This window comes from Microplitis mediator, chromosome 10 (assembly GCF_029852145.1).
Source record: "Microplitis mediator isolate UGA2020A chromosome 10, iyMicMedi2.1, whole genome shotgun sequence".
NCBI lineage: Eukaryota > Metazoa > Arthropoda > Insecta > Hymenoptera > Braconidae > Microplitis > Microplitis mediator.
This window is the reverse complement of record NC_079978.1, coordinates 13,948,788-13,975,807: the sequence shown is the minus strand read 5'-3', so window position 1 is coordinate 13,975,807 and position 27,020 is coordinate 13,948,788. Positions and strand designations below refer to the sequence as shown.

Sequence of the window (27,020 nt, the reverse complement as noted above, 5' to 3'; positions counted from 1 at the left end):
CACAGCAGAATGGAATTTCGGAGCGTAAAAATCGAATTTTGCTCGATATGACCAGGTGTCTATGACTACAGTCTAAGTTCCTGAGTCAAAATATTTGGATTAGATTGAACTTAAGTTGACTTAAATAGCTTAGATATAACTTAACTCATATTGATGTACTTGAAAAAGTATTACCTTGACTTAAAAAGCTTAAATAAGACTTAGGTGGGCTTAGGCATCAAGTTGAACTTATTTATGACTTATTCTTGATAAAACTAACCAAAGAGCATCGAATGCATGGAAAACAAGCAGCACCGGTACATATCAGGCACCAGGTCACCTGCAGGTATTCTCCAAGCATAAAAAGACCAAGATGAATTATTTTTAAGTTAAAAATTGATCTTATGAAGAATGTTTAGGATTTTTCCGTACAGACGAGCTGTGTGGCATGCACCAAGTCGTCTTCTGGCGTTCTCCAAATATAAAGAGACAAAAGTAAAGCATTTTTAGGTTAAAAATTTATCTTTTGAAAAATGTTTAGGGGTTCTCCTTGCAGGCGTGCTGTGTGGCATGCGCCAGGTCGTCTTCTGGCGTTCTCTAAGCGTAAAAGGACAAAAGCAAAGCATTTTTAGGTTAAAAATTGATCTATTGAAGAATGTTTAGTTCTCCTTACAGACGATTTGGTGCAAGTCACACAGCTCGTCTGCGATGAGAATCCCATAACATAGGTTAAAAAGTTTTTTTTTTTTTACCTAAAAATGAGTTATGTTCATTTAAATACGCTCTAAGAACACTTGGACTTATTCTGATTGACGTCACATACCATATCTGTGAGGGAACAATCGAAGCGTTGATTAGAAATACATTTTTTTTACAAATAAATCGAAATGCTTCATCTTGGTCTATTTACGCTTAGAGAACGCCAGAAGACGACCTGGCGCATGCCACACAGCACGCCTGCAAGGAGAACCCCTAGACATTTTTCAAAAGATAAATTTTTAACCTAAAAATGCTGTACTTTTGTCTCTTCATATTTGGAGAACGCCAGAAGATGACCTGGTGCATGCCACACAGCTCGTCTGCACGGAGAACTCCTAAACATTCATCAAAAGATCAATTTTTAACCGAAAAATGCTTCATCTTGGTCTTTTTATGCTTGGAGAATACCTGCAGACGACCTGGTGCCTGATATGTACCGGTGCTGCTTGTTTTCCAGCCATTCGATGCTCTTTGGTTAGTTTTATCAAGAATAAGTCGTAAATAAGTTCAACTTGATGCCTAAGCCCACCCAAGTCTTATTTAAGCTTTTTAAGTCAAGGTAATACTACTTCAAGTCCATCAATATCAGGTAAGTTATATCTAAGCTGTTTAAGTTAACTTAAGTTCAATCTAATCCAGATATTTTGACTTGGGTGGCCAGAAATTTTATGGGCAATGGCGGTGGTCACTGCAAATCACACACGTAATAGATGCCCGTTGAAGAGCCTGCATGGTGAAATCCCTTATGAAACTTGGCTAACAGAATCGAGAAAAGTTATCATTGCAAGAGATTTAAAATTCTAAAAGAATAATATCGGAAACTCCGAAGAAAATATTAAGCCAGGTAATCTGATTGACAACAGTATGGGTGAGCCTGAGGAACTGAAACCATCGCCAACAGTTCACACCGATGAAGAACATTCATTAAGCTATTCGAGTGAAGAACCAATGGAAAACAACGTTCTGGACATCGTGTTCGAGGAAGACTAAGGATCCTTCGTACGGAAAGCAAACTACAACCAAGGAAATTGCTTGGATCATCCCATGAAGGGGAAGATCCGGCAATACTTACTATTCTAGCTGAAGATGATGATATTTTTTTTGACGTAGCTGAAAGAGCTCTACACGAAGCGATGATGTCACCCGATTGCGAAGAATGGAAGCAAGCGATTCAGTCTGAAGTTTTAAGCTTATTAAAGAATCACACTCGGGGCATTGTTCAGTCACCCCAAGGACAGAGCAAGATTGTTGCCGAGTTGGACTAACTGAAAGTACAATTTAGATGGAAATATCGAACGGAGAAAAGCTCAAATTGTTGCCAAAGTATACAGCTAAACCTATGGAGTAAACTACTATGAAACGTTCGCGGCAGTGACACGCTTAGAGTCAGTGAGATTGATGTTAGCCTTAGTGGCCGAGCGTAAGAAGAAGGTTAGGCAATTCGATGTCGTCACAGTATACTTGTTTAAGTATACGGCCATCTTGAAGATGTCTTTATGGAGATACCTGGAGTTTTACAAGAGATGCTAATAAAAAATTAAAACGATGCATCAACATCAGTAGACATCTTGAAAAGGGTTGATGAAATGCTTAAACAATTAGACCGAGGCTGGAATGCTTGCCGTCTACGAAAAGCCATTTTGGATTACGTCAGGCTGGTCAACAGTGGCATGCTCGATTAAATAAGAAATTACAATGTATCGAACTGGTTCCAAATAAGGCTGAACCATGCTTGTACCATGCTAAACGTGGCGAGAAATTACTTCTGCTAACCGTCTTAGTTAATGACATTTTAGCTGCTTCAGATGATGAAGTTTGGGTTGAGGAAATCAAACAAAGTTTGCTCGCAGGCTTTAAATTCAAGGATTTGGGCCCCGCGAAATATTGCTCAGGATTCGAGATTACTCAAAGTGAAAATTCCATATTTGTGAGTCAATCGAAATGCATTTAAGAAATATCATCCGAATTTGGAATGAGCTTGTGTAAGCATGTCGCTACTTTGGTTGAAGTAAATAATTCATCGACTGATAACTCGGGAGATGACGTAAAAGCTAAAAAATGGCCATACCGTGAAGCAATCGCATTGATGTACCTAGTATCGGGAACCAGATCAGGCATTGCCCACACGGTATCCAAGTTGACCCAATATTCTAGCAAGGCGGAGAAGCATCATATCGTCGCTGTGAACAGAGTCCTGCGATACTTATCTGGAACAAGTGACTTAAGATTGATGTACTCCAATATAACCAAGCACCTGTTCGGCTTTAGTGATGCTAACTGGGGAAGTTTTCCGATAGATAGAAAATCTTTTTCGGACCATGCTTTTGTTCTTGGAGGAGCCGCCATATCTTGGCGTTCACAAAAGCAACGGACAGTTGCGTGGTCGTCAACAGAAATGGAATATGTGAGCTTGTCTGAAGCTGTAAAAGAGGCCTTATATCTAAAAAGACTTTTAGATGAAATCGGAGTTGAATCACTCTCTTAGATAACGTTGTATGTTGATAATCAAGGAGCTAAGCAGTTGGCTAAGAATCCTGTATTCCATGCTAGAACGAAGCACATCGACATTCGCTACCATTTTGTTCGTGATACCATCGAAGAAGGAACGATTCGACTAGAGCTTATATCTACAGAAAATAGGGTTGCAGATGACCTCACGGAATCCCTATTATATGTTCGTCATGAGAACTGCTTCAAGGGCCTTAGTCTTGTATTTAAAACAAAACTAAAAATTGAAAATAATCATAATAATAATAATAATAATAATAATAATCATAATAATAATAATAATAATAATAATAATAATCATAATAATAATAATAATAATAATAATAATAATAATAATAATAATAATAATAATAATAATAATAATAATAATAATAATAATAATAATAATAATAATAATAATAATAATAATAATAATAATAATAATAATAATAATAATAATAATAATAATAATAATAATAATAATAATAATAATAATAATAATAATAATAATAATAATAATAATAATAATAATAATAATAATAATAATAATAATAATAATAATAATAATAATAATAATAATAATAATAATAATAATAATAATAATAATAATAATAATAATAATAATAATAATAATAATAATAATAATAATAATAATAATAATAATAATAATAATAATAATAATAATAATAATAATAATAATAATAATAATAATAATAATAATAATAATAATAATAATAATAATAATAATAATAATAATAATAATAATAATAATAATAATAATAATAATAATAATAATAATAATAATAATAATAATAATAATAATAATAATAATAATAATAATAATAATAATAATAATAATAATAATAATAATAATAATAATAATAATAATAATAATAATAATAATAATAATAATAATAATAATAATAATAATAATAATAATAATAATAATAATAATAATAATAATAATAATAATAATAATAATAATAATAATAATAATAATAATAATAATAATAATAATAATAATAATAATAATAATAATAATAATAATAATAATAATAATAATAATAATAATAATAATAATAATAATAATAATAATAATAATAATAATAATAATAATAATAATAATAATAATAATAATAATAATAATAATAATAATAATAATAATAATAATAATAATAATAATAATAATAATAATAATAATAATAATAATAATAATAATAATAATAATAATAATAATAATAATAATAATAATAATAATAATAATAATAATAATAATAATAATAATAATAATAATAATAATAATAATAATAATAATAATAATAATAATAATAATAATAATAATAATAATAATAATAATAATAATAATAATAATAATAATAATAATAATAATAATAATAATAATAATAATAATAATAATAATAATAATAATAATAATAATAATAATAATAATAATAATAATAATAATAATAATAATAATAATAATAATAATAATAATAATAATAATAATAATAATAATAATAATAATAATAATAATAATAATAATAATAATAATAATAATAATAATAATAATAATAATAATAATAATAATAATAATAATAATAATAATAATAATAATAATAATAATAATAATAATAATAATAATAATAATAATAATAATAATAATAATAATAATAATAATAATAATAATAATAATAATAATAATAATAATAATAATAATAATAATAATAATAATAATAATAATAATAATAATAATAATAATAATAATAATAATAATAATAATAATAATAATAATAATAATAATAATAATAATAATAATAATAATAATAATAATAATAATAATAATAATAATAATAATAATAATAATAATAATAATAATAATAATAATAATAATAATAATAATAATAATAATAATAATAATAATAATAATAATAATAATAATAATAATAATAATAATAATAATAATAATAATAATAATAATAATAATAATAATAATAATAATAATAATAATAATAATAATAATAATAATAATAATAATAATAATAATAATAATAATAATAATAATAATAATAATAATAATAATAATATTTATTCAATAGCTCTTAGCTAACATTGTATTACACTTCGGTATTAACATATTTTTATTCTGTTATATACTATATTATAATTTCTTTCATTTCTTTTCTTAAATTTCTTTTAAAACTTTTCAGATCTTTTGAGTTTTTTGTGTCTCTTGTCAATTGATTGTATAAATTGAAGCCGAAAAAATTTATGGTCTTTTGTGCTGTCTTAGTTCTTATTTTCTTTAAAACTAAATTATCTTTATTTCTTGTATTATAACCATGATTAGTATTGTTTTTTCTAATTTCTCGACATAAATAACTGGGGCTCAAATTATTGATCATTTTGTATATCAGAATGCAGGTATTATATTTTATCCTATTTTCTATAGACATAAACCCTAAAGTTTCTAGCATACTGTCAATCCTCGTATATTTATTCACCATCAAAATTGCTCGCATAGCTCTGTTCTGAGTTTTTTGAAGTAGCTCTAAGCTTTTTTTACTTAGGTTAATTAATAAAGTCGCACAATACTCGTAGTGAGGCGATATCAAGGTTTTATAAATAGTTATTCTCGTAAAATATCCTACATCCCTACCGATCCTTTTTAAAAAACTTATCTTTTTACTGACTTTCTGCGCAATATAATTTGCATGATTTTCAAATGTTAAACTTTCATCTACTATCACTCCCAAATATTTCGTTTCCCTTACTCTTTCTATACATTCATTTCCTATTCTAATATCACAGTTTCTATCAATCTTCTTTCTTTTATCATGAATCAACATAAATACCGTTTTCTTAGCATTAATTTTTAAAGAGTTTGCACCCAACCAGTTTTCTAATTCTTCTAGAGCTTTATTCAATACATATTCGATTTGTTTAATATCTTTACCGTTTAAATATAAAATTTTATCATCAGCGAATAATTTGCACTCACATCCATTTCTTTTTGCTATTTCAATTATTTCATTTATATACAAAATAAATAGTATGGGACCTAATTTCGATCCTTGCGGAACCCCGTAATTGACATTAATCTTTTGTGATCTTGCTTTCTGAAATTGTACTTGTTGTGTCCTATCATTTAAATAAGATTTAAACCACTTTAGCGCTTCATTTCTTATACCATATCTCTCTAATAAACCCAACAATTTGTCCCTATTTATCGTCTCGAAGGCTCTTTTTAAATCTATAAATACTACCCCTATTATTTCTCCTTCATCCAACATATTTCTCCACTCACTCAGAGTTTTCTGTAGTGCTGTTTCTGTCGAATGTCTCTCACGAAATCCCGATTGTTCTTCTCCTAAGATACCGTTTCCCTCTATATGCTCATCTAGCTGTTTTTTGATGATTTCTTCTAATATCTTCTCCAAAATTGGCAGTGTATTCACAGGTCTATAGTCTTCCGCTCGTTTACTCCCAGCTATCTTTGGTATAGGAAAAATTACAGAATTTTTCCATGTTTCAGGTACTATTCCTTCTCTTATACTATTGTTTATCATATCAGTAATAATCTCTTTGTTTACATTCCAAATTTTTATAATAATCTCTGTTGATAATTCTTCATTTTTGCCTTTCTTCAAATCCAAATTTTTTATTATTTTATCTATTTCATTTACTTCTGCGCATTTGAATTCAATCAATAACTTTTTACATTCTATCAAACTATCTTCATTAGTATGCTTTTTACCGTCGTAATTAATTTCATCAACAATTTCTTTGACACTATTCACGAAATACTCATTAAACTTTTCTGCAATAATTTTTGGATCGTCATATTTTACGTTTTTAAATATTATATTACCTTGTGCTTCATTATTCTTTTTATTTCCTATTAGTTCTTTTATATTCCTCCACATTTTTTTCGAGTCCCTCTTGTTACCATCAATTTGTTGCTCATAATATATTTTTTTTGAATTTCTTATTTCTGCTACTACTTTATTTCTAATACTTTGATACTTTACCCAGCTTTCTCCGCACCGATTACTCTTTGCCTCAAAAAATAAATTGTCTCTCTCTTTCATTAGTTGTTTAATATATTTATTAAACCACGGTTTAAGTTTCCATTTATTAGTTATTACTTTTGTTTCCATAGGTATTACTTCATTCACACCCTCAATTACCAGTTTCAATAACTGTTCCATTTGTGTTTCATTGTATCGTTTATTTCTATTTGCCATAGTATTTGTCCACCTCTTATATTTTTCATCAAGTATTCTTTTCAACTTTTCGTCCTTGTAATTACTAAAATTTCTACATAGAATAGTCTTATCATCATTGTATATGTCCTCCGTAGTATTTTTATTCATAGTCGGTATACCTATTTCAACTATAAAATGATCTGTGATTCTCGGTCTCTTTAATACTTTTGTTTGAATATCCATACTAGAGAAGGCTAAATCAATAATAGTATCAGAATTGATCGAAGATCTTGTATATTCTTTAACTCTCTGCTTAAATCCTAAATTTTTCATTTCTTTTAATAGTTTTTTGGAGTACTGTGTTTCCTTCCCAACGTCAATATTGAAGTCACCTACTATTATGACATGTCCCTTTTCTACCAGGTTCTCTACTTCTTCCTTAAGTCTACTTATAAAATATCCATTACTTTTGCTGGGCGAATGATAAACATTACTTATAACCATACTGTCGAATTTTCCTTTCAACTGTATATTGCACATCCACATATTTTCCTCTTGTTCTCCTAAATTTATTTCTTTACTTATTTCATTGAATTTAATATCTTTTCTGATGTACGTAATTACTCCACCTGTCCTTTTATTTCCTGAGCACATTAAAACATAATTATAATTGTTAATGTCTATTTCATGTCTCCCAATGTCAGCCGTAATATGTGTCTCAGTAGCACAAATGATTTCCGGTTTTAATTTGTTGATTATCATTTCCAATTCACTTTTATGTCTCAAGAATCCTTGAATATTTGTTAATAATAACTGTGCTTTATTTTTATTTTTTGTCCTATAATTCAATTTTTGCTATTCATCGAAATATTTGATATTCTTTTGAGTTTTGTATACTACCCGTTTATAGAAATCACATGATTTATCCGTAGCGCAGTGATTTGTTGTGATTCCATTTAGCTTATACTCTTCTACTATTCTACAACAATTAATACATTTTTTGGTGATATTTTTGCATTCTTTTTCTGGATGGTCACCTGCACATAACCTACATTTCACTGTTTTCTTACATTCTTTCGCATAATGATGATATCCCCAACATTGATAGCATTGAACAACACTTACACAATCAAATACTCTGCATTTACTCCATCCTACTTTAATTCTCTGCTTATCGATTAGTGTTTGATGTATTATAGGGTCAGTTTCTATAATAATCATTCCATCTTGCTTTCTTCCTTTGGTCATCTTTTTAATTTTAAAAATAGATTTTTCGTCCAATTGTACATTATTCTGTTTGCATATCATTTCAACTATCTCTTTCTCCTCCGTATTCAGTACAATATCTTCTTCAACATCTAATATTTTTATTTTTGGCAACTTTTTGGCAGGAACTTTGATATTATAGTTATTTCCCATTGTCTTTTCTATTTCTTTCACTAATTTATCTGTATCTTCCTTTTTTGAACATCCAATAACAACTTTACCCTTTTGTGCATTTTTAACTTGATCAATTCCAACTCCAAGTTTCCCTACGTCTACTTTAGTTTTGAGTTGCTCTCTAGTTACATTACTCTCTTGATTTTCTTTCGGCACAACAATAATATTATTACTTCCAGATTTTTTAGCTATGATCGCATATGTCTTATCTTGTTTATTTACTTTTTGATTACTTGATGCCAGAGCTCCATTTTTGTCACCTTGAATAAGGGAGTGTAATTCTGATTTAATGGTATTACTCATCAGATACTTCAACTCATTTTTGAAGTTTGTCAATTCTGTCACTATTAATTCTTTTACTTCACAAATAATTTTATCACGTTTTATTCCCATTTCTTCGATTTTTTCTAATATACAATCAATTTTTAAGGAAATTTCATAGTTATCTATTTTATTGTCCAATTCTTGCTTTTTTCTTTTTCGTGTACAGTTCTCAGGTCCTTTTGCAGTAACCTCGTCGTCTACAGTATCTCCTGTCTGATTACCCCTGCATAACATAAACTCTCCATAATCGTCAACAACTTTATGGTTTTTCTTTAGACAACTTGGATGAAATACATTTTTACAGTGTTGACATACCTGGGGAGATTTTAGGTTAGTTTGCTTGCATACATAGCATTGATATTCCTTATCATTTGTCATACTTTATACTTGATAATATTTGACCAGTAATTTAAATGTCCAGCGTTTTTATCTTCTGCTATCGACTTGTCTCATATACTGTCTAAGAGATGTCACCCTCAAACAGTTATGTCGTTATCGAGTTAACCTTATAATTCGTTATATTTTTTTACATCAGTAATTAATTTTTTATCTTCTGAATTGCAAATTTGAAATTACATAAATATTTTTCATATTTTTCTGAACAACAGATCATATAACCACAATGTATGCACGCATTTATCACTGACACTTGCAATAAACAAATAGCGGCCACGTGGTCAACGTCTCACGACAGCACTTCCAATTTCAATTATATTTTTTAATTACTTCTTTTATAGTTTAATCATTACTTTTTTATTCACCAGCATTGTTAACTCGTCTATTTATATAAACGTTGCAAGTTCACTTTTATTAACATATAAAAATACCGTTTTTATGCCATAAATAACAGAGCACTCAAAAACACGTCCTTACACAATAATAATAATAATAATAATAATAATAATAATAATAATAATAATAATAATAATAATAATAATAATAATAATAATAATAATAATAATAATAATAATAATAATAATAATAATAATAATAATAATAATAATAATAATAATACGGCGGCCGAAATCGCCGACAATGAATTTGACACACGGCAAGTATGTATCTCTAAGAAGATACACTACCCAAAACATCTACTTGACACGAAAAACCACGAACTATCCACTCGGATTCAGGAAGCTTTCTGGTCCGAGTTGTATGGTGATCAACCAAACGTGAATCGCGACACTCCAGTTCTCAACGACTTCGAGGCATTCTGTCGACAACATCGAAACGACAATGCTGATGAAGAGAGCCCTGAAGTCAGCGTGGAAGAAGTTCGTTCAGCTCTGAATAATGGTAAGAACTAGGCTGCTCCGGATCCGGATGGCATCAACTTATTTTGGTGGAAGAAAGTAACTTCTACCCACAGTCATCTGGCCCGGATTTTTACAGCGTTTATCAGAGGCAACGAACCTATTCCGAGCTGGCTTGTAGAAGGGTGAACCGTGCTTATTCCTAAAAAAGGTGACTTGTCTGACCCGAAAAACTACAGGCCTATCACCTGTTTGAACGCGGTTTATAAGATTTTCATCAAAATCTTTAATAATCGCATTCTGCATGAGATAGATCCTGTATGGCAGCAGATATACGAACAACGTGGCAGTAAAAGGGGCCTGTCAAGTTGCAAGGAGAATCTATTAGTGGATCGTTGTGTCATTCAAGACGCGATCTACTATAAGCGCAATCTGTCAATGGCCTGGATTGACTATCGTAAGGCATTTGACTCAACATCTCATGAGCTCATTCTCTTCTTGCTCAAATGCCTTGGGGTCAATCGCGATACAGTAGGGTGCATTCAGCGTACGATGCAACTTTGGCGAACACGGTTCCACATTTCATGTGGCAACGACAAACGTGTGACCGAAGTTGTACAGTACAAAAAAGGTGTATTCCAGGAAGATTTCCTGAGCCCTCTACTGTTTTGCATCTCACTGCTGCCGATATCTGTTGCTCTACGCCATACCCGTGGATACTCAGTGGGTCCACCAACTGATCGGAGGTATTCGATCACCCACTTACTCTACATGGATGATCTGAAGGTATATGCTATATGATCTGAAGGTAAATGCTCCTGATGAGGAACACCTTCAGACAGCCTTAAACATCGTAGGGGAGTATATACGGGATGTCAGCATGGCTTTTGGGTTGGACAAGTGCGCGGTCGTTAATCTGGTAAAGGGTAAGTACTCTGATTTGCGCGAAGATATCGAGTTAGTAGATGGGAACGTCATTGATCATCTTGACGCCGGAGAGTCGTACAAATACCTAGGGATTGACGGGAGTCCTATGCAGGACGTCTCAAAAATCAAAACGACTCTTTGCAGTGAGTATGGGCGGAGACTCCAGAAAATCTGGTCATCAGAACTTTCCGGAAAAAAAAGTCTCCGCAACAAACATGCTTGCTGTTCCAGTACGTCTCTACTCTTTCGGTGTCCTTAAATGGGCCCGAAAAAAGCTCAGAGACCTCGATATCAAGACACGCAAAGTCATGAATATGAATCGGAGCATGCACCCTAAAACCTCAGTCGCCAGATTATACCTTTCCCGGCACATCGGAGGGAGAGGTCTACAGAGCTTGTAGTGTCTACATGATCGTTTGGTTTTGGGTCTAACATACGAAGTTGTCAATTTTACAGCAGATGAAGACGACTTCCTTATGCAAATTGTTCATAGTCATGAGAATAGGCGTAAGGGAGCGTTTTTATATAAGGCAGCAAAGTACGCGGCAAAATCCCTCGGTCTCGGAAGAGTAAATCCTCTTATTGAACTCCCTAAGGAGGAATTTAAGATGGTCGTCAGAAATGCTAAGCAGCAAAAACTGCTCAGTACACACATGGACAAGTCTATGCACAGCGTGTTCTTTAAACACGTGCGTGATCATGGCTTGTCTACCCAGCTGACGTTTTCCTTCCTTAAGTCAGCTAGTCTGATGTCCGAGACCGAAGGATATATTTTTGCCTGCCAAGATGGTGTAATAAATACCCTCGGATACCGTGCTAAAGTCTTCCAGATGCAGCTACTCGACACTTTGTGTAGGGTGTGTAAGCAACATCCAGAGACGCTCATGCATCTCTTGTCAGCAAGTCCTGTGTTGGCAAGAAATGCATGCATCCAGCGTCATAATGCTGCTCTGCGAGTACTTTATTACCATCTTAGACATACGCACGGTATCGATAAAACACCAGTGCTGCCTTATCTGCCAGGAGATATTCCGCAAGTTGTTGAGAATGACCGTTGCCGTATTTACTGGAACGTGCCATTCGCAACAACGTGGAAAATAGACCATAATAAACCTAACATTGTGCTCAGCGATAAAACCGCTCATAACATTTATGTCATCGAGTTCTCAGCACCTGCTGAGTATAACATCACGGTCAAAGAAGAGCACAAACACGAGATATATCAGGATCTCCTATTTGAAATTGGCAAACTTTACTCAGGCCACCGTATCAAGCTTGTCGTACTCATTGTTGGCGTCCTAGGAAGGATGAAACGGTCTTTTGTGTCTGCACTGGCTAGAGCGCCAACTTGTTCAGCGCAAGTTGAGTTTCTGGTATCGCGGATGCAGAAAGCTGTTATCCTCGGATCTCTCCGTTTACTTAGGCAACGAAACTTGGCCTGCTGCGCATGCTGATCATCTTATTGATAAAGCATCACAGCAGTAACGATTTGGCGCTCAGGTGAGGCCCTCAGTTTAGTCGGACTACCAGGAATAACCCCCTGAGCATTTAACTAAAAAGAAATAATAATAATAATAATAAATGAGTTTTGGATTAATGTAGCTGAGTATGTGCGTCTTGAGCGAGCGTGTGAGTGATCGTTCCATGAGTATGCAAGATACACATAATTGTGTATTAGTCGTAAGGGTCTGACTGTAAGTTTGAGCGGAAGTGAGTTGAATGTTCATTCCAGTTGTATCCGCCTAGTGCGTTACACCTTGTGTTACCTCATATCAATACATTTGCTTATATATTCTTTAAGGTCTAATCAAGTATTAAGTTTACGATGTTTTTCGCGGGAAGTTAAATCACAGGATCCCTGTAGAAATCTTTTGCATCAATGAAGATGTATAAATTTCTATGGTTACAATGTTTTCAAATTTACTGTGGATCATTGTAAAATAAACCCAGTGAACACGGCAATATAACGGAGACGTAAAATTTATAGAATCAAAAATATTAGGTTACGTAAAATATAAGTAACATTTAGGTCACATGTGAGCCACATCCCGGGGAAAATGATTTAGATCTGACCAGATATAATTATATCTGAATTAAATACAGCATTTAACATAATCTGATCTTGTCATATCTGCTCAGATATAATCATGTATGCATTGCATTTTTATTGAAAATTGTTCATATCTGGTTATTTACACTCACGCGATCGCATACGTGGGTCAGCGCAGTGAATATCATCAAAGACTTCGAATGGGAAGGATGCAGGTTCGAGCCCAGCAGTCACTGGAATTTTTTCATCAATCATAATCATGTATAATTTCTTTAAGTAACGTTCCCTCGCAGATTTGAATCACGGTGGAAACACCGTAGAAGTGTAAACACCGTGGATCCACCGTGGTTACACGGTGGGTTTGTTCCATTTCACCACCGGGTATACACAGTGTATCCACTGTGATTACGCGGTGTATCCACCGTGATTCCACGGTGGCTTGACCACTGTGTATACACGGTGTTTCCACTGTGATTACGCGGTGTATCCACCGTGATTCCACGGTGGCTGTGTGCTATTTCACCACCGTGATTCCACGGTGGCTGTGTGCTATTTCACCACCGTGGTTCCACGGTGTATCCACCGCGTAATCACAGTGGAAACACCGTGTATACACAGTGGTCAAGCCACCATGGAATCACGGTGGATACACCGCGTAATCACAGTGGTAAAATGGAATAAACCCACCGTGTTTCCATCGTGATTCAAATCTGCGAGAGTTCTTAATACATTAGATTACATTTCGGATCGAATTAAAACTATCTTGTTTTTTTTTTGCAATTTAATATTTTTTTTAATAAGGATCCCCGAGAAAAAAGGTTTAGATCTGACCACATATAATTACATCTGATCATGTCTGTCCAGATCTTGTCAGATAGAGACAATTTAAAGATCTGGCCAGATCTGCTTTGCCAGATCTGATCAGATATAATTATATATGGTCAGATCTAAAGCTTTTTCCCCGGGATGTGACGCGAAATTTCACATTCAATTAAGTAACATTATTGCATAACATAATGGACGCAAATGTGATGTTAATGTGACATGCATGTTACATTAGTGATATAGCGGTGATGTTATGCGAATATCATATTTACATAACATAGAAGTCATGAAAAAAAAAAAAAAATTACGTTGAGGTTATATAACAGTGACCTCTAAGTGATATCATTTTCTATTAAATTGTACAAAGCACTTTTATGCGCTAGAAATTATAATTGCGAAATTAAAAAAAAAATTCATAAAGAAAAAATGGAAGTGATATTAATATATGATTTATTGACTGAAAAACATATATACTTTTTTTTATACGAAATGTAAGCTACTCCTTCCTGAATACCGAGCCTTTTGCTCGGAAGGCATCTTGAGGCCTGTAGCATCTGACGTCAGGAGCTACTCCCAGCCTCTGACAAGGTTCATCCCCACTAGAGAAGAGCGAGATGGACATTGATGCGTATGAAGAAGAGGCATTCCAACGGGGCCCTCCGAGAGGACCAAACGTGACGTTATCTAGCTACTCTCTCCCTTTCCCTTAACGTTTGGTTCTATCTCCTAGCAAGTGAAATATATTAAAGTGTCCTTCTTACAGAAAGTCTTATCATTATTTATTTGTATTTAATTTAATGAAAAAGGATAATAACAATAAAGATTAGAAAAACCAAATAAAATGTCTAATAATAAAAAATTATTTAATTATTTATAAGCAAATGAAAATACGGATGTAAATTTATATAAATAAAAAAAAGTTTACTTCACTGATTCGACATAAACCTCAGCGTGTTTCAATAACAAATATTATTTCTTACATAAAATAAATGTAAAAATATTAATTATAACAAATACATCCTTTTTACGCATAACCCTTCCTATCGCAATGCCGTCGAAATACGTACATCATTTTAAAGTAAAATTTTTACATAAATGTGATGAAATATTACAATGCAAAATAAATATTACTATTTTTTATGAAAGAAAGCTGTAACATTATGAACGTATCAGAAACATTACATTGTGATGTAAATGTGACGATAAAATAGAATCACCAAGCTTATGTCACTTATAAGTCGATTTTGTTACGCAATTTTGAGGTAATATCTAGAATGTAAAGCTAACGTTAGTATGTGATATAAATATAACGTCACATTTAGGTCACCAATGTGATATCACTCGGTCAGTAACATGCATGTAATCTTAAGGTCACATTTACGTCACAAATTTGACGTATTATTTACATTCCAATTTATATCATCAGAATGTAAAATTTACGTTGAATTTGTTACGTTACATGTTCTCTATGTGTGATATCACTGTTACGTTGGTGTGTTCACTGGGAAGTTAACTCGCATATTAAAATGTAATGAGTAATCGATTTTACTATGGTTTTCTTTAAAAAATTACTAATAATATTAATAATTTTTAATCTGTTTCTTACACTAAAATATTGATTGTTATTTTTTAGTAGAAATGATTTCGAAATTTACTATAAGACATTATAAATACTGATAAATACAATAGGACTGTCCTTCTATTGGAAATTTTACAGTAAATTTCTCACCGTGTAAATAATGGCTCTAAAAAATGCTACTGATTATTAATATTTTAAAATATAAAATAAGTTTATTTCAAACATAAATTGAATTTACTTTTAATTATTTAGCTGCTGGTAAATTTAATAACTCGTTACAGGATAATAATATAAAAGTATAAAAATATGTTCCTAAATATATTTATGTATATATACATGCATATTTATGAACTTTTTTAAAGTACCTTGTATAAATGAGATTGAATTATTTACATGTTTTTATTTTTATAAAAATTAACTTACGCTGACGTGCTTGAGTGGGCGTTTTCCTTTGTACCACGTTATTACCGCAGGCGGGTTTGAACCAGTTGTTTCACATTCCAAGTCATACCGATGTTTGGCTTGTAGAGATTCATTTTTGTTTGCAGAACCGGGTCTGCTTACTTTTATCGTCAAAGGTTTCACTGCAATAAAAAGTTTTCAATATAATTAAAAAAAATACAAAATAACAAATACACGAATATACATATATAATATAAACGGTTTCTGCATCGTAAATTAAGACACTTCATATTAATTCTTGAAATAATTAAAAAAAAAACAAAAATGCGAGTGGCGCTGCTCGTGACTGTTGATAGAATCTATATTTTTAACTTATTCTTTGTGTTTATTTTAAAATGACACTTTCTTAAGAATCTTTAAGACTTGATAAGTGTGTGTAGTTTAATGAGTACTTAATGAATTCATTTATAGATCATTAATTTTGAGAAAAAATGCATAAATATCTGCCTCACTGACTTAAGAGCTGAAAATTCTTTATACGCAAAATATTTAGGTCTAAATTAGAAGTTAAAGTATTTATAGGACTTAATAATAGGTATGAATAGTTTCTTTAGATTTAAAAAGTCAAGTTAACATTTATCTGCTATAAAATCTTTAGGAGCTATTTAGCGTATAAGGTACTCATAGGGTTAATTAGGTTCACTGAAAGATTTTAAATTAAGAAAAAAGGCCATTCGGCAGCCGAAATGGAAGGTAGATTTTCCAATTAATATATATAAAAAGTTTCATACGTACATATCTTGTGATACATGTAAGTGTATATGTATAGTCATGATATAAAATAAGGCTCGTTTGTTAAGAGTGAGAGTAAAAAAAGACAACGACTATTTTCGATAGAGAACTTCAGATAGTTGATTTGACAAAACATTATATAAGTAATGTACCAAACTAACCTTCACGTAAACAAAGTATAGAAAATTTAATTAGTATGAGATCATAATTGTAATTATTATTACGATGACAAGATCAGATATAATTATAGGACGTGCAGGTACAGTTGATACATCAGAAATAATAAAAGAAATACTTTTGAAATATAAAATAGCAATGAAATTTGCAGGTTATTTTGTTCACTATAAAATACAACTAATGAAATTCAATTGTAATGGGAAATGCATAAATGATGTTGAATGAAAACTATATTTTCAACATTTTTTGATTCCATTAAAATTTTCTAGGCTATCAAATTATTGAAAGAAATGGCCAAAACATTAAGATTAAGGTCATAAATTAAAGCTTATTAGACAAGCTTTCAACTACTTTTTACAGAAATTATCTATGAGTGTTAGTTTTAAAGTTATATGAACTTGAAAATGGATAAAAAAATTTTTTTTTTAAATCGTGGAAATTTGAAACAGCCATAACTTCTAAACTTATCGAACGATTTAGCCCATCTTCGAACTTAACCGTGATAATCGCCCATAGAATAAGTGTGAAAAATTTCATTCGGATCCGATTGGAAATACCCCCCAAAAAATTCCCTGAGAGTTTGAGCCCTTAATATTAATATTAAGTACTCAAGCACAGCGTGGGAAGATTTCCCATTTAAAATACACGGGAACTTTGATTTTTTTTTTTTAAACTTCTATAACTCCGCGGCATTTTATGATATCATCTCGCCCAAAAATGGGATTTTCTCAGAATTTAATGCTCTACAAAAGTGCCCGTTGTCTCAAAGTCGTAATTCATACGGGTGGGGTAGTACGGACCGCTAAACTGAATTTTTTCATAGAATTCTTGTTTTTTCTCTCATTATCTCATAAACAACAAGACCTACAGAAAAAATACAAAGAACATTTTTATAGGAAATTTAATTTCCTACAAAAAAGGTTAAAAGCACCAAATCACTAAGATTGATATTTTCCGAGATATTAACTATTGAAGTTTACATAGCATTGAATACCCATAAAATGTCGAATCAAATCTTAGATAATATTGATTTTTTTTGTAGAGAATTGAATTTCCTATAAAATTGTCGTTTACATTTTTTCTGTAGGTGTTGTTGTTGAGAGAAAAAACAGGATTCCTATGAAAAAATTCAGTTTAGCGGTCCGTACTACCCCACCCGTATGAGTGACGACTTCGCGACAATGGGCACTTTTGTAGAGCATTGAATTCTGAGAAAATCCCGACTTTGGGCGAGTTGATATCATAAAATGCTGCGGAGTTATAGAAGTTTAAAAAAAAAATCAAAGTTCCCGTGTATTTTAAATGGGAAATCTTCCCACGCTGTGGTTGAGTACTTAATATTAATATTAAGGGCTCAAACTCTCAGGGAATTTTTTCGGGGGTATTTCCAACAAAATTTCGGGATGGGAGCGAAAAAAAAAATAGTCGCAAAAAAAAAGCACCCTAATATATATATATATATATATATATATATATATATATATATATTAGGGTGGCCCAAAGAAACCGACTATTTTTTTTCGAGTCTCTTATAAAAATTTGTTGGTTTAAGATGTTTTAAGAGGCCACTCCAAAAATTAGCTCAGATAAAAATTTTCAAGAGGTCGCTCACGAATTTTGAAAATATCAAAAATGATTGGAATTCGGATGTTTTGTTTTTAAATTTTTTCTTCCTTGTAGCAGCAATATTTTATATCTATAAAATGATGACTATGCTGAAATTTTCCGCCCAATATTTAAATATTTAAACGGCGCTCAAGAATTTTGAATATTAACTGATAATATGTAGGTAATACTTTGAATTAATTTTTGTATTTTTTTATAACTCAATTATTGTCATTCCTGTTCAGACATGATCATGCTTGTTCATGTCTGATCCAGCCTGGATAGTCAAAAACCTCCAGCTCTGATCAGACCTGATATGTTGATTCATGTCTGACAAATTATGAACAAACATGATCATGTCTGATGTTATAAATTGATTCTAACATAGTCAGGCATGACCATGCCTGTTCATGTCTGACCAAACCTTATATGTTGGATTAAATTTAAAAAACTTAATTAGCGATAGTTATAGATGAATTTACCCTATAGTAGGTTTTCAATGATAGCCAAATAATTTCATAAATTGAATGAGAAAATATACTGTTTATTGACGATTTACAATTTTACTAATTGGAATAAATGAACACGCAAAACATTCAAAAATTTGTACTTAACATACTTGGTTACTTACATAGATAATTGCCCACTAGAAAGTTGAGAATTTATCCTACCCAATGAGAATAAATAGTTTTTACAGGTTCAAAAAAAGATGTTAAATTTTGATTTGTTAGAGTCCATTTGAGCTAACAGCAGTATAAAGTATGATAAATGCTTATTTAGGTCCACTTAAGAATCTTTAGGACTAAAATAAATCTATTTATATGAACCTAAATATAATTAGATCGGATCAGACCTGGCTGATCAAGCCTAAGTATGATTATATATAAGCCTACAAATAATCAGATTTGATTATATAGAAGACTACATACACTTACGCAAAAAGTTAAAGGGACAGAAAAATTTTATAAATTTTTAGTGATTTTTAGAAGGCTGTAACTTGGTGAAAAATAATCGTATCGAGATTTTTAAAGAAGCATTTTATAGCTTGAAATCGCTAGTTTCGGTGCATTTTTGAAAAAATTTTTCGAGAACTCCGGCTGTTGCGCAAACATAAGAAATACCGCAAGACAAAAAATTTCTAAATTTTTTTTTTTTCCGAAAAGCCCACAGACCGTGGAAATATTGTTTCAATGAAACCAATGCATAGGTCGTTTAGCAAATTTATTCAGCTTTATTTTGGCTTTTTTTTTAACCTCGTAGGACGATTTGTCGCAAAGATATCAGCCTTCAAACAAAAAATGATTCTTTTAGCTTTGATCATCGATATTTCAGGTACCAATGATCGCACAGTAAATTGAAGGGCGGCGTTAAAAACTTAGATGAATTTCCTACAAGAACTTCTCATCATTTTTTGAAAAAAAAATATTTTTTTTATTTTTAACATCCACTAGAAGTAAGTTCAAAAAAATGACTGTTTTTGGTTTTATAGTAAATCAACCGCTACTCTGCAAATATCGATAAAAAAATACTGTTGCCAGGGATTTTTTTAGCTTAATTTACCCCCAATAACTGCAAATTTTCAAATTAAACTATCGAACCGTTTTTTGGGATTGATCGATCAAAGTTTTGCGAGCAATTAAAGGAACAAGTTTTGTTCCTTTAATTGTGTTATCATAATATAAATGAAAAAATATATATTTTTTTTACTTTTCTTAAATTTTTGGGTTGGTTGCTCAGCAAATGCAAGGAAATGACAAAAAAAAAAAAAATTCCAAAAAATATCAAAAAAAAATCAAAGAAAAAAAAAATTGACTTGTTTATTTGTGTTCGAAATTTTTTTTTAACTTTTTTTTTTCTTTGATTTTTTTGAGGTTTTTTGGAAATTTTTTGGTTTTTATCATTTCCTTGCATTTGCTCAGTAACCAACGCAAAAATTTAAGAAAAGTCGAAAATAAATAATTTTTCCATTTTGATAATGATTACATAATTAAAAGAACAATACTTGTTCCTTTCAGTGTTTAGCAAAACTTTGATCGATCATTTCCAAAAACGGTTCGATAGTTTAATTTGAAAATTTGCAGTTATTGGGGGTAAATTAAGCTAAAAAAATCCCTGGCAACAGTATTTTTTTATCGATATTTGCAGAGTAGCGGTTGATTTACTATAAAACCAAAAACAGTCATTTTTTTGAACTTACTTCTAGTGGATGTTAAAAATAAAAAAAATATTTTTTTTTCAAAAAATGATGAGAAGTTCTTGTAGGAAATTCATCTAAGTTTTTAACGCCGCCCTTCAATTTACTGTGCGATCATTGGTACCTGAAATATCGATGATCAAAGCTAAAAGAATCATTTTTTGTTTGAAGGCTGATATCTTTGCGACAAATCGTCCTACGAGGTTAAAAAAAAGCCAAATTTAAGCTGGATAAGTTTGCTAAATGACTTATGCATTGGTTTAGTTGAATGAATTTTTCCACGGTCCGTGGGCTCTCCGGAAAAAAAAAAAAATTTAGAAATTTTTTGTCTCGCGGTATTTATCATGTTTGCGCAATAGCCGGAGCTCTTAAAAAAATTTTTAAAAAATGCACCGAAACTAGAGATTTTAAGTTATAAAATGGTTTTCATTCAATTTCGATACGATTATTTTTCACCAAGTTACAGCCTTCCAAAAATCACTAAAAATTTATAAAATTTTTCTGTTCCTTTAATTTTTTGCGTAAGTGTATGATAAGATCGGATTGGATCTGGGTAATTTAAGTTTAGGTATAATCATATATAAGCCTATTATAATTACATCTGTTTATAGATCTGGCTGACATAAAAGTCAATTTATAATTATATATAATTACTTATAGGTTACACTGAGAAAAAAAAATACTTTTATCAAGAACATTTACTTGCGACAAAAACATATATTCTTGATAATTTTCAAGAATATATAATTTTGTCTCAAGAATTCGTAGAATTAAAGGAAATAATTTTTATTTAATTCAAGTAGAGCTATTCTTTTGTTTACTCATAATATAATATCAAATTCATATAATAACAAAAATAAATTTGAAGCTCTTTTCTCAAGAAATTGGTAATTAATAATAATAATATAAAAATTTTGATCGGATTTCTTCAACCAAGAAATTCTTGTTTGGAAAATAGTATTTTTTTTTTTCAGTGTAATGCATGATTCGATCCGATCAGATCGATTGGATCCTGTTTTATTTTTATCGTGATAATAAGCACAACCTCTCTGCTTTGCGTTTGAATCGTGCAAAAAGAATAATAATATTTCAAAATTTGAAGTAAGTTGTAGAGAAAAATGGAGCACGAAGTATCTAATTTAACTATTAATGCTTGTAGACTTTTTTTTCACCGTAAGTTAATGAAAAGTTATTGTTTTGTAATTTTTTGTATCGATTTTAATTACTATTCTTGTTTTCATTTCAATTATTTTAAACAAATCTACATCAAGTTTTCAATATTTTAAATAAAAAAATTTTGAAAAAAGAAAAAAGTCAGGATCATAGATTTGATAATTTAACGAGAAAATAATACTCTATAAATAAATTTTAAATTGCTGTGAAGAGGACAGTGGTCATACCGAATTAGTAAATGGAAGTATCACTTGGACTGGAACGAGGAAATAATGAGTGTTTCGGAAAGAGTTGAATGCGTCAACGGCGAGCGTTCAATCAGAGAAAAAAATATAAAATAAATAAATAAACTTCAAAATGATATGCAAACAGGTTTGCTTGAATTGGTTCAGATTTAGTTTATATTAGTTCTAGTCATTTATTTATTTTATACGATTATTTTTTTTTTCCAATTATACTAATTAATAGTTTTTTTGAATTACAAATTTTAATCATGAAAATATATAATATAATTATGACACAGAAGTTTAACTTCAATAAGGATTGTAGGACGGATTCAAACTTGTCGTTATTACCCTTAAATGCCATAAGCACTAGCAGAGCAATCGGAAATGTGTGGGATGATAAGTAGGGTACTGTAATAGCTTTCTATCTTTGCTTAAACATAGTTTCCCAACTTCGATTCAACTTTTAACTCATAGAGTTACTGATAATCCATTAAATGTGCGGTGGATGCAAAAGGAAATAGTAATTCCGACTATTCGAAATTTGTTGAGGATTTCAAAAGCTGCTTTAGATCTTATTTTATTCAACCAAACGATTACCTAGAGAATATATAAAATAGTGAATGAATAGATTTAAAATTATGAAATAAAGCTAATTTATCTACACTGTACAAAATTTATGGAATTACTGCTAAGTGAATGCACAGTAGATAATTACACACCTCCATCGCGAATCGGAGGGGTAGTGTTCTACTGTCGACAACTTCACAATCCGGGTCTCAGTCAACTTAAATCATCGTCAGTAATTTTTTTTGGCTGAGATTATTCTTAAAATAATCTGGAAACTGGTTGACCCTGCAGGCCGGCTCCAAAACTTTCCGCTGTTTTAGAGCTCCAGGAGCTCAAAAACATTATTGCCAGTGCATGTTCGAGCTCTTTATTCTCGACAATACCTTTGAGTTATATATTTTCAAGATCTTCGAGCTCGAAAAAAGTTAGGTTTTGTATTAATCTTTGAGAATTCAAGAAATTGTAAATAATCAATAAGGATCGTTTTTTAACGTTTTGCTTACGATTATGCTTGATACATTCAATGTTTTTTGACAGGAATCAATAAAAATTATCAAGATGAAGAGTTACATGAACTTTGAATAATAGCAGAGAGTTAATATATAAAACATAAAAAAAAAATGTCAAAAACAGTACTTTAACCCTGGTGACCTTGATTCAGCGTGATTTAAGGTGATTCACGGTGAATATAGTCTATTTAAAAAAAATACACCATTTATTTTGAAGCATCGTAGGTAATATTCATTTAAAATTTCAGGTCAGTAGGTCTTTTTCCCTAAAAACGTAAAAATTTTTATTTCTTAAGCCCCCAAACAGCCCTATAACAGTGGATTTTACAAAAAAAAATTGAGCCATCAATTTTCTCGTATCGTTGGTGATTTTTATTTCAAATTACAAATCTGTAGGTGTTTTAGTCAGAAAACGTAAATATTTTCATTTCTAACGCCCCCGCACAGCCCCACCAGTGTCGATTTAAGAAAGAAAATTACACCATCGATTTTCTCAGTTCGTCAGTAATGTTTTGACCCGCAATTGTTTTATTGCAATTATGTGATTACGTATTGACCAGTAGTCAATACCAAAAAAAGGCGACGAGTGAATGAAGGCAAGGATGGGTTTTAAATTTTACTCAGATTTATTTTGAGTGAAGCGTGCTGCTTCTTACAAGTTCAAAGAGATAACTGACTACATAAAAATAGCTTAAATTCTAAGTTACAATTTTTGCGAGGGTGGGAATTAGCTAGGAAGTAGGAACTCGGAAACACCTATTGGCTTTTCTTGTGATCAGACCTTGGAAAAGAGATGAGAAATCGGTCATTGGCTGGTAATTAAAAAGTGGCTGCGTAGGAGAGTCGTAGGCGGGCCCTTTATGGGCCTAAGGGATCGTGGGATTACATGAAACATAAACACAATTTTACTTATTTTTATGACTTAAGCCAGGGTGAACTTTTTTCTTATTAAGTGCGAGGCTTATGGCCCTATAACAAAAAATATGAGAAATGTTTATAATTTAAGCCTTTGCAGCTGCGTGGTCCCTTTCGCGACAATAGCGAAAGGCCTTGAAGAACTCATGAGGTTTTTTTAGAGTTGTAAACTTTAGAGTTTACAAACCCAAAATGTGCAAGGCAGATGTTGAGTGCAGTAAAATGAAATAAAATAAAATGTAACAAAATAAAAATAAAATAAAAATAAAAGAAATGAAAGTAAACTCCACATAAGTTTTCAGCATATGAAACGGAAAAACTATAAAAATAATAAAATATTTGACATTATTAAAATTTAAATATTATTTTAGTTGAATTTAATTGAGCTAAAGAATATTCTAAATAATGAGCTAAATTAATTTAAATCAGAGGAGACGGAACATGCCACCCCCCTTGAACTATATGAGTTCAATCGTGATTAATCCTGGACGTTTTCCTCAAATGGCAATGGACCCAGCTTCTTGGTACAACGTTTGTATTCCCCGGAGGTGGTCTTAACAGTGGCGGCCCGAACTATGCCGTCTTTTCCCGGATGAATTGCGCTAATGCGCCCGAGAAGCCACTGCAGAGGAGGTAGATTGTCTTCGGCAATTAGCACTAGGGTGCCAACCTGCAGGTTATTGTGCCCCTTTGACTGTCCTGGACAATTAATGAGCTGATGAAGATATTCCTTATACTACCGTTTCCAGAAGTGCTGGTTGATTTGTTGCGCATGTTGCCATGTGGACAGACGATTCGAATTTGTGTCAGTCCAATCTTCTTCTGGGAAGCTCGTCAGAGGACCACCGGATAAGAAAATGACCGGGAGTTAAGGGAAGAGGATCGTTGGGATCCGAGGACATGGGAGATATAGGGCGAGAATTCAAAATTGCCTCGATTTTTATCATACATGTTTCAAGTTGATCATTTGTAAGTAATGTATCACCCATGGTGCGTGTTAAATGGTGCTTAAAGGATTTAACGGCAGCCTCCCAAAGTCCTACAAAATGAGGGGCTCTAGGAGCGATAAAATGCCACTTTATTTTTTTCTTTTGAGCATATTTCTGTATGGAGTTTTTATATTCCGTGGATTGCACGAGATTATAAACTTCCTCCAGCTCACGATTGGCACCTACAAAGTTAGTACTGTTATCCGAAAAAATGTCGGTAGATTTTCCACGTCTAGAGAACAGGCGTTTTAGAGCCGCGATAAAAGTCTCACTTGTGAGATCACTCGCGATTTCGAGGTGCACCGCCTTTGTAACCATACAGACGAATACCACCACGTAAACCTTTAGTCTTTGTCGATTGCGATGACGTTTTTCTTTAATGTAGTAATATGGGATGGCGTTGACCCTCCAGTAATTCCGAGTGAGCAAGTCGGCCACCGACTCGAAGAATCCCCGCAGAATCAAGAAAAGGATTTAGGGGTATTAAACGACTATTATCTGAAATAAGACTCCCGTTTTTTAAATGATTAATTTCTTTTGAAAAGGCTGATGATTGAACCATCTTAATTATTGCTTCCAGTGCTGCTGACATTTCAGACGACTCTAGCTGAGTAAATATTCGTAACGATTTTTTGCGTTTCAAATTATTAAAGAACCGTAAAACATATGCAATGATCCGAATCGTTTTATCGGTAAACTTGTAACGCTCAATAAGTGAGGGCTCCCGTAATTCTAACTTAAAACAAGTCAGACCTACAAGCTTGATTGGTTTTAATTCTGGAGTGTTAATGGCCGATAAATTAGTTTTGGGCCATGAGTCTTGATCACCAATCAACCAGGACGGTCCCATTGACCATAAGGAACCTAGGATAAACTCGGGAGGGGTCTGGCCTCGAGATACAAGATCTGCAGGATTATCTAGGGAAGCCACATGCCTCCAATAACAAGAGGGAGTTAATCGCTGCACCTCGGCCACGCGATTAGTGACAAAAGTTTTTAAACGATGTGGGCAGTATTAAGCCAATGTAGTGTTATAGTCAAGTCTGACCACAGATAACACTCGTTTATATTAATTAATAAGGCTTGCTTGACTACATTAAAAAGCCGTGCAAGAAGCAGAGCGCCGCAAAGCTCCAGGCGAAGTAACGAGATTGAACTAACAGAAGCAACTCGAGATTTGGAGCATATCAGTCGAACGTGGACCGCGCCATTTTTGTCCGTAGAGCGCAAATATAGACAAGCACCATATGCCTTCTCGCTAGCGTCACTAAAGCCGTGTAACTGTACATCAGTGGAGCCGGCTATGGTAATGCATCAGTTGAACCGCAAAGCTTCGATCAAGGGAAGTTGCTCTTGATAAGATGCCCAAGCGGTATGAATTTCATGGGGGACGGATTCGTCTCAATTGACGCCGGTCTTCCACAATGATTGCATTATTATTTTAGCATGCAGGGTAACCGGACCCGATAGACCGAGAGGGTCAAACAATTGTGCTATTTCAGATAGAATGCTGCGCTTAAAGACTGCTGTAGCTTTGATCTTACTTACACTGTAGAATATATCATCTTCCTTAGCGTTCCAGTAAGTACCCAATGTTTTGATTGTGGTATCTGGATTAAGCGACATGTTTGTGATGCTGGGA

At 31.8% G+C, this 27,020-nt stretch overlaps 1 protein-coding gene across 3 annotated transcripts in view; it reads right to left on the bottom strand.

Annotated features, from left to right (window-relative positions):
• LOC130675558 (hemicentin-2-like) overlaps nucleotides 1-27,020 on the bottom strand; it is a 635,075-nt gene that overhangs the window by 134,855 nt on the left and 473,200 nt on the right. For all 3 annotated transcript variants that reach the window (XR_008991309.1, XM_057481317.1, XM_057481316.1), the window contains exon 7: nucleotides 16,252-16,412. Coding sequence is in view for 2 of the 3 variants with exons in the window: in XM_057481317.1 (XP_057337300.1) it covers nucleotides 16,252-16,412 (161 nt within the window). In the remaining variant the exon portion in view is untranslated. The remainder of the gene's footprint in view (nucleotides 1-16,251; nucleotides 16,413-27,020) is intronic.